Consider the following 10,615-nt stretch of genomic DNA (forward strand, 5'->3'; position numbering starts at 1 on the left):
GGAAAAAGGATAAATATATCCCGAACTATGATAAATAGTATGTATATACCCATCGTCCTACTTTCGGTATACGCATATGCCCCTACCGTTAATAAAATGGTACGTATATGCCCCTCACACTAACGGTAGGGACATATATGTATCCAAAGTATGACGGAGGATATATACATATTATTTATTGCAGTTCGGAGATATATTTATCCCTTTTCCGTTTGAAGAATAAGACATACATATATTATAAGTCCAGAGGCGAAGTCAGATTTTGAAACTTGATAGTCGTCAACCTTGTTCATAGCTCATTTTAATTAATGGATTCATAATTAAATATATATACATATTTAATGAATTAATTATTAATACAAATATGTAAGCAAATTACTTTATATATTCTCTGTATATATATAAGTTAAATTAATCCATATTATAAGGTACAATGTTGGGTGGGATAATATAATTAGTATTGGTAAGAACATGGAATTATTATGCATTGGTACAACAAGTGGTTAGGAAATAATTAAGAGTTATTTCTTGAACAAGTAAATATATAGTGCCACAAAAATAATGTTACTATTTCAACTAATATACATGAAGGTGGGAAATTGCAAATATAAGTAATCTAATAATGAATTTGAAGACTTCTGAAATTTATAGTCTTTAACATCTGGTAAAAGCATATCACTATACGTATGTTATGAATATCAATAACATTTGTATGTTTATAAAAAACTCCTTATTAATAATGATTTAAAGAAAAGGATAAAGTTGATTATTTTTAAAAATATAGAAATGTGTCTTTTTAAAAAAAAAAAAAAGATTGAGTAATAAGAAACTATGATTGATTGTCACACAATAAAGTAAATTATTGGTACTATATGTAGTTTTATATTATTTAAGGTTTCTTCTCTATTTGTGATTGGTTAGGTAAAGTTTGTACAGCTCAAGTCATTTATATGTTGTTTTTAGTAACCCGTTATCCTTGTCGATGTAATTATAGAAAGGATCATGAGAAAATAATTAAATACTTATTTTGTTTCATATTAGTTGTCATATTTTGCTTTTCAAAATTCAGATTATGTAAACGTTGATTGTCGTTTTAATATGAGAGAAGCTACAATTTTTAGCAGGGGCGGAGCTACCCTTTGGCGAAGGTATATAATAGATGGTAGGGCCGTCAATATGGGCCAGGCCTGTTGGGCCGGCCCAATCCGACCTCTAATTTAATGGAGTTGGGCTTCAATTTTTGCAATCCATTTAAGAACAAGATTTTCTAGCCTGACCAGGATAAACCCGTGGCCCGTGGGGCTTGAGCAATGTGGGTTGGGCTAGCCCGTGGGCCTACCCGGCCTATAATTTGATGGAGTTGGGCTTCAATTTTTGCAACCCATTTAAGAACAAGGTTTTTTAGCCCGGCCCGGATAAGTCGTGGCCCGTTGGGCTTGAGCAGTGTGGGTTGGGCTAGCCCGTGGATCGGCCCATAAGTCAAATACATGCAACTATTTGGATTGTTTATTAGATTTTTATTTGGTTCGAAGGATGTCATGTCAAAAGTTATTTAATTTCGCTGTTAGGAGTATTTTTTGAGGTGTTGGAAACTTGATTAACAAGTATTAACACTATGTAATATTGTCTGGTAATATTTATGTTTATTAACATTCTAAAATTAAATTATAAAACATTATTTTTTAAAAGGAGGGCTGACCCGTACGACCCCCAGCCCACAGAGTAACGGTTTGGGCTTGGTATTTTTGGCCCATCATTTTGATGGGCCAGCCCGGCTTGGCCCGTCAAATTCAAAGCCCGTGTAGGCTAATCCGAATGGGCTGGGCCGACCCATATCGACAGATCTAATAGATAGTTAAAATTATTTTTTACGTGTATATAATAGATGTTGAACATTTTTCGATGAAAAATTATACTATTTATATATGGTTAAAATTATTTTTTATGTGTATATAATAGATGTTGAAACTTCTTTGATTTGTTTGTATGTTTATTTCTGAACCCCTTAGTAAAAATTCTGACTGCGCTACTAATTTTTAGTACTTTATAATATAGTTTTGAATATATAAATTCTAAACATTAAATATTGAGTTTATCTAATTTAATTTCGTATTAAAAATAAGTCAAATTGACTTTTAAAAAGAGATATATGACAATTAATTTGAGACGGAGAGAGTATTGGAGTAAAGTGAAGCATGAAAATAGGCTGTTTGATAGCAGCCTACCAGCTGAATTAATATAAAGTTTTTATAATTAATTAATTTTCATATTAGAAACTGTCACGTTTTATAAAGATTTAGAAGTCTCAACAACTAACAATTAAAAATGTTAATTTTTAATTGGACATGTGTCATCTTAATAGTAGTCCAATATTGTGAAGAAAAAAGAATCCATAATTTAATTTTATGAATTTTATTAAAAGAATTTATAATAATTTATTTGATCTATTGAGTTCTTGGTTTGTTGTTTATACTTAATGAATTCTTTGATACGTATACAAGGTATGTATCAAAGTTAATGCGTTCAGATGAATCAGGAGCGGATTTAGGTTTAAAAATGCGGTGCTTCAGCACCTATTAAACTCGACTCGACGTAGAATAGGTATACTTATATAAGAAATATATAAAAATTGGTATAAGATGAAAAAAAAAAAGCACCGACGAAATCAAGAAGATAGCAGGATGCTTTGATTTTCAGTCTGAACCTTAAAGCTTTGGGCGATGAGTGCTTGAACCTCCCGAGCATCCATGAGAGTTATATCATATGGTATATGTTCATCTCAGTGGCGGATTCACGATCCTTAAATCCTGAGTCCGCCACTGAAATGAACATATACCATATGATATACCTCCCAGCCTAGAATTTAGTTTTCACTCCACTTGTCAAACAACAACAACAACAAGCCCCGTGTATTCCCACATAGTGGGGTCTGGGGAGGGTAAAATGTACACAGTCCATACCGCTACCTCCGAAGAAGTAGAGAGGCTGTTTCCGATAGACCCACGGCTCAAGATAAAGAATAGTAAACAAAGTCGTGATGAAACGTGAAGCAAGATGGGTGGCTTAATAGGAGTAAAGAATCAGAAATAGTAAAATAGAACTCAAAGCAATACAGAATAGGAGAACTAAGAGTCATAAGCAATAAGCAATAAGAAATATGAAATAGGACACCCGCCTGGAAGTAACCTACACTCACAGACCAAAGCCACCCACCACACCCAAACTCTCCTGACTAGCGGCTCCTACCTATTGACACAGTCCGACGATTACTAACCCGGCTAAACAGGGACTCTCCTAACCACTTGCTACAACCCATGCACTCACCCTAGCCTTCTACCCTTATCCGCGACCTCCACACCTAATTTTTCACTCCGCTTGTCCCATGGATAAAATTTTAAACTTAACTAGTTTTTCCACATATATCGAACTTCTGACTTTTGACCTTGAAGTTTTGCGTATGAGAAAATTGGGATTAAAAGCTCAACCCCACGCTAATTTCAAGGTCATTCTTTGTAAGGGAAAAATACACAAAGTAGCATACTTAAGTATTAAATTACAAAAAATAACAATACTTTTGTCAAATTACATTTTGTAGCATATGTATTTGTATTTTTGTAGCAACAGTTTGCAAAAATATAAAATACATATCGATCATAAAGACAGTAAAAATCATATGTATTTTTGTAGCAACAGTTTGCAAAAATATAAAATATAACTTGCTATATTATGTAATTATGAAACTGTTGCTATGAAACTCATAATTAAGGGGATAAGTATGCTATTTCTGAATTTTACCCTTTTTGTAAATTACTTCTATTTTTGGATTGTGATCCAATTACAAGAATATATACAATTTTTAGGCCTTGGACAGTTTGGATTTAAGAGAAAAAAAGATTTGGGCTTTGAACATGATCTTGCATGACAATTGACATCCTTTTATTTGGGCCATTAGAATAAATTTCGATATTCTATATAATTACTGAAAATCTTGATTTTGAGTCCGTCGAGATACATAATTAACTTCCGATACATTCAATGAAGATACATTTTTTTCCTTTGTAAAGTTACATAATTAGCTCCCAATATATTTTTTATCGATTTTGGATTTATCGAGATATATAATACATCCACGAAGATACATTTTTGCCTTTGTAAGGATACATAATTAGCTCCCCATACGTTTTTTTCGATTTTGAACCTGTTGAGATACATAGTACATCCAACGAAGATATATTTTTTATTTATAAAGATACATAATTAGCTCTCGATACATTTTTGTGATTTTGGGTCCGTCGAGATACATAATTAGCTCGCGAAACATCCAATGAAGATACATAATAAGTTGAGATTTTTGTAATTACTCTGTAAGGGTGGAGATTTGTGTAAATATGATAAGCTAAGGTGTATGTTTATGTTATTTTTCAAAAAAAAAAAAAAAACATTGGGATTCGGGAGCGAAAGAAATTGTTTATTGGAAGGGGCAAGATTTGCTTACACTCTACGCTCTTTAGACCTCGCGCTTCTATAATTCTATTGTCATAGTTATATATATATATATATATATATATATACAAACTAATTTTAAAGTATGAACTACTATATAATATATGCAATGTATGATACATACATTACAATTATAAAGTTTTTTTTTAGACAGACATATTAGAACTACTTTTGCAATATTTATTTTGACTTATAATAGTTTCATAGCAAACAATATAGTTACTATTAAGATAGTGCCACTATATATGGAAAAAAACTCTTCCATTAAATTGTATTACATGTACATGACCAAAATTAAAGACAAAGGGTACATATAAAAGTCAAACATCTTACATTAAACAACAAACTATAGATTATATCAATAATCCATAAGTTTTTTCTTATTCTTGAACATGAAATGTGGAAATTTTAAAGATTTTATTTTTCTATTTTTTTTACATGTCCGTGATAGAATTACCGTTCACCTTGCTACAAACATCGCGAATTTCCAACTGAACTCCACGAGATGGGGGCAAGTCTCCCATCTTCGTCATGGCAGCATTGAATTCGCGTAAGAAGAGACCAGGGTTACTGTTATAGGTCCGAACAACATCAGCAGTCGCACTGGATCCCATCAGAACTTGGTCCGAAAAAAGAAGCCCTTGGTTTCGGATTAAATCCTCGTAATAAAACTTGTCGAAAAATTCAGGAGTCATCAAATCCAGCGGTACTAAATTCGTGTTGTTGCTACTAACAGGGCAACCACACCTCAGTGTCGGTTTCATGGCCGGATTAATGTTCCTGTCGTCACATAATGTCACACATCGCGCGAATCCTACTGTGTGGGCCCCGACTAACGCGACCATTTCCCGAGCGGATAGTCCCTTCGCGCTGAATTTCCCCAATTGGACATTGAGATTGTCGAATGGGGCCGGAAGTTGGGTTAATGCACCGGTGAAATTCGCGGTCCTTGCATCTCTTCGGCCTAGTCTCACAGGGTACGGCATCCCTCCTAACTGTCGATAAAATATTGTAACAAATTCCGACTAACAAAATGAGCTTAAATCGAGCGATATAAATAAAAAAATGAATTTAGATAGCTAGACGTGCACTTAGTGAACTTACAATGGGTCGAACTAAATTGAAACTAAATGAAGCGACATAAATAATGAGAATTTTATAATCAGTGGCAAATCCAGTTATTTATTTATTTATTTGCAATTTATGAACCTTTTAGCCACGGTCTAATAATTCCTTTTGAGCAAACTTACATTTTAATATTTTGTTAGACCAAGAGTTATATTAAAAAAACTATTAAAGATAGAAACAAATCTAAGTGATGACCTAAAAAAAGGGTATTTGGGACTGAGTCGTAATTATAAACGTTGAAAATATATAGTTTCGATGGAGGAAAAATTCTTCTAAAAAGTAGTTGACCTAATTAATATCATGAAAACGATTGTTGTAATTAATTTTTATGAGTTGATTATATCTCTCCAAAAAAAAAAAAATACTTTGAAGATATACTCCATTGTCTCATTTTAGTTGGTAATCTTATTAAAAATAAATATCTCATATTAGTTGATCACTTAATAAATCAGGAAAAAATTAATTATTTTATCCTTATAATTAATAGTACACATTAAATGTAAACAAATACCATTCCAATATCCATTCCAATGCTCAATGAATATCGTTAATATGAATAAAGAACAAAATTGTAAATTTCATCGTTTAATTTAGAGATAAGCATCCAGTACCTCCTCGAACTATGACACCAAAGTTGCTACGACACATTCCAACTTCACAGAGGTCTTAACCTCCCTGAACTCAATTTTAGTATTTTTTGTCATCCTTTTGTGCTGACATGACATCTTTTTTACATAAAAATGGGCTCGACATCAAAGATGTCACGCCAGCTAAAAAAGTGTCATGTCAGCATAAAAAGATGACAAAAATACGCTACAAATAAGTTCAAGGGAAATAGGACTCCTGTAAAGTTGGAGTTTATAATATGATCATCGTTCAGGGAATACTAGATGCTTTACTCTTTAATTTATAATTTTTTAATTACCGTATAAAATAAAATGTGTCCAACTAAAATGAAACTCACTAAGTATTACACTTCAAATCAACATCAAGAAATTTTGTGTCCACTTTTAAAATGATAAAATTTAGACAAGATTGTGACTTCCACAAGCTAAGTTTGTTATTTAATTTCTCTTTTGGGTTAGGTAAATGTGCATTATTATTTATTACATGTAGTGTTGCAATTGGCTTCATCATAACCACCAACACCTACTTTAATTAAATGTGTGCTAATTAGAGACAAGTATTATTGAATATAATCAATGAGTAATATAAAGTTAGATTTACTTATATATAAATATTATCTAGACAAATATTTGAAGGAAAAAAGTTAAAAGACACATTGTTTACAATGAATATATATATATATATATATATATGTTCTCATGATTTTAGTAAGATTTAAATTATATATACTGATATATAATTTGTACACTATACCTTATATTGTCATACGTGATTTAATTGCTTCAATAGTACTCCTTCGATCATATTTTGTGTCGTAACTCGTAATTGGACTGAATATTTAGAGTATATAGATCATGACTTTTAGACCTTGACCATATCATTTCTATATAAAAGTATGGTTAAGGGTAAAATGAACTACCAAGAGTTAATGGTGGGATCAAAGATATATATATATAGAGAGAGAGAATTCCTCGATCCATAATTAGAGGTCTCCGATTCTAGAGACCCCCCTCTAACTGAGTCTTACACGACGTGAATCTCAATCAAGTACAATCTCAATACAGATAACGAACATCAAAAAGGGTGAAATGAGAATGCTAAACAAAAAAACTCACTAAGTATATAAAAATAACATTCATTTTTAAATAAATTAAAAATCGTAAGATATAAATATTAAAACAGATAAATATTTTTTTAGGCATAATACATAAATATGCCCTTTAAGTTGTCCTCAAATCGTATCTATGACCTCCAACTTTGGGTGTATACAAGTAGACACTTAAACTAATATAAAGTTGAACAAGTAAACACACGCGTCCCAAGCGGTATAATACACATAGGACACCGTGTAGGACAAGAATTGACCACATAGGATGCCACGTAGGATATATGTGTCTACTTATTCAACTTTATACAAATTTATGTATCTACTTGTGCACATTCTAAGTTGAAGATCATATTTGTCATCTGAGTACAGGTTAAAAAGCATATTTATACATTGTGCCTTGTCAGTCGGTGCATATAACTTAAGCTAAACCATAAGATATAAACATTAAAACAGATAAATATCTTCTTACAAGTCGGTCAATGCATATAACGTAAACTAAACCTTAATATATAAACATTAAAACAGATAAATATTTTTTCACAAGCCGGTCAGTGCATATAACTTAAACTAAATCATGACATATAAACATTAAAACAAATAAATATCTTTTTTACAGGTCGGTCAATGCATATAATTTAAACTAACTGTAATATCTAAACACTAATACTAATGAATATATTTTTACAGGTCAGTCAATGCATATAACTTAAACTAAATCGTAAGAAATAAACTCTAAAGCAGATGAATATCTTTTTACAGGGCGATCAGTGCATATAACTTAAACTAAACTGTAATATATAAACATTAAAATAGATAGTTTTTTTATTTTTAAAGGTTAGTCAGTATATATAACTTAAACTCGATCGTAATGAACTTACCATAGCAACAGAGTCACGAGCAGCAAGTGCAAGTATGTCAGCACATGAAACAGCAGCACCAGGGCACATAGTTTTAATTCTTTGTTTAGCTTGATCAATTACTTGAAAACCTCTTACTGAATTATTATTTGGTGGTGATGTTTTTTCACCTTGGAATCTTCCAGGAATATCATCTAAAAGAATACCACCATCACATCCCTAATTTAAAAAAAAAATAAAAAAAATCATAACATAAATTAATATAATGTTAGGCCAAAAAAAAACATTATGAGTAAAGCATATAGTATTCCTAAATTATGATCGAATTTGTCATGATACACTCTATCTTTACAGGGGTCCTATTATCTCCAAACTAAATTTTAATGTATTTTTGTCAATCTTTTTAGCTGATGTGCAGTGCCGGCTCAATCCTTTTTAAAAAAAAAGGCAACCGCCTAAGGCCCTCTAATTTGAGGGGCATCATTTTTTTTTTTGACAATAATAGATTATAGGTTTTTATTAAAAAATTATTAACTATTATTTGTAGAAAAAATAAACTTATAATATAAAAGTAAAGAATTTTGATGTACTTAAGGTATGTCTCAAGAAAGATTAAATGCATTAGTTATATTAACAAAATAAAATTATTAGAAGAAATCGACTATAATATTTACAACTTTGCATCTTAGAATTTAAAATATAGATTTTATAAAAAAAATAATTTTTCTTGAAAATTTAAGGCCTCCATTTGATTTTCGCCTTAGGCTACTGATTTGCTTGAGCTGACCTTGCTGATGTGACATCTTTGACGTGGACCTTATTTTTATGTAATAAAAGTATCACGTCAACATAAAAGGGTGAAAAACACACACTAAAATTGACTTCAGGAGGGTAATAAGACCTTTGTGAAATTGAAGTGTGTTGTAACAACTTTGACCATAATTTTAGAGTGCACTGAATGCTTATCTCAAACATTATTGATACTAAAAGGTACATGCATGTTTTCATATATTGCAAGAAACTTTACGCTATTAGCTCATCTAAAAGATACGTTGTGCTATCGAGTGATTACCTAAAAGGCGAAAAAATAATTAGTAATCTGAAAAATAAGACGTATAATTATTGTAATAAGAAATTAATGTAGTGTATGCTATCCTGTCATTTAAAAGTTAGTAGGTAGTAACACGTCTATTTTTTTTTATTTTTTATTTTTAAATATAATCAATGTTACAATTTTTTCTTTGTCCTCCTACCTTCTTGGATTTTGATTTTGTTATTATCTGTTGTTTTCTTTCCTTCGTTTTTCATATTGATTGTGTTGCTAATGATATTTTTTCCCTACTTGTTTAATACGTTTTATTTGAGTCGAGGTATATCCAAAACAACCTCTATTCAGCGGCGGACCTATGACAATTTTTTTGGTGCTCTGCACTAGTTAAATTCGAGGTAAACTAGATATAATTATATAAAAAATTGTATAAGACTTAGAAAAGCATAGAAATGCACCCAGTAAACCAAGAAAATAGCCGGGTGCTTTAATTAATTTTCAAGAAGAACCTTAAAGCTTTCGCATCAATATACGTGTTCGAACCTCCCGAACACCCACTATCCCTAAATTCTGGATCCGCCGCTACTTCTACTCTTACACCCCATCCTTCCCAACTTTTATATTTGAAGATAACTAACATTGCACTTTCTATTTTTACCCTTAAGTTTTATAATTGCACACATGCATTGACATTTTAAGATGACAATTGCAAAAAAAAAACTCATTTCTTTTTGAAACTCCATATTGATTCAAACTACGTCACATAAATTAAAATCTTACATCAACAAAGCAGTCATGGAAGAAGAGGCGAATGAGAGACGCTCCCATTCGCCTCTCCCTCGTGATGGCTTCACCCACAACTGACCCGACCGCCGCGATTATGCAAAATTCCTGAGATAACATGTCTGAATTTTGCTCCAAAATATTGTTAACTGGCTCTATTTTCTCATCAAAGTTTGCTTTCGCAAGAACAATTAGAGCCACAAGACATAGTGTCAAGCTCAAATGAGTTGCACCAAATGCCATGCTAATTGATATAAGTGAAAATTAAAGATTTTAATTAGGAAAACTTAGTTTTTTTTTTTTTTTGGGATGATTTTGTTGTGTGTTTTGGGGTCCTTTAAATAGGATATTTGGATTGCCTATTAGTCAATTTTTGGTTAACATGATATTGCTAGAAAAAGACTTTAATAAGAGTGGTTGGATTTGATATACACATGTTAAGAAACTTTCAAATTGGCAAACAATATAAATTCCAACAGTTGGGAGTTTAATTACAAAAAAATTTGATATTTCATATAATTACTGAAAATCTCAATTTTGGATCTATCGAGTTACATAATT

At 31.4% G+C, this 10,615-nt stretch overlaps 1 protein-coding gene across 1 annotated transcript; it reads right to left on the minus strand.

Moving 5' to 3' along the window:
- Window positions 1–4,747: 4,747 nt before the first annotated feature.
- Window positions 4,748–10,385, minus strand: LOC124897629 (suberization-associated anionic peroxidase-like). The gene is made up of 3 exons (XM_047410669.1): window positions 10,052–10,385; window positions 8,245–8,442; window positions 4,748–5,498 (listed from the first exon to the last, which is right to left on the minus strand). Exons 1-3 carry the CDS (start codon window positions 10,295–10,297, stop codon window positions 4,938–4,940), a joined length of 1,005 nt encoding a protein of 334 aa, XP_047266625.1. The 5' UTR covers window positions 10,298–10,385; the 3' UTR covers window positions 4,748–4,937.
- Window positions 10,386–10,615: the final 230 nt, after the last annotated feature.

This window comes from Capsicum annuum, chromosome 4, assembly GCF_002878395.1.
Source record: "Capsicum annuum cultivar UCD-10X-F1 chromosome 4, UCD10Xv1.1, whole genome shotgun sequence".
NCBI lineage: Eukaryota > Viridiplantae > Streptophyta > Magnoliopsida > Solanales > Solanaceae > Capsicum > Capsicum annuum.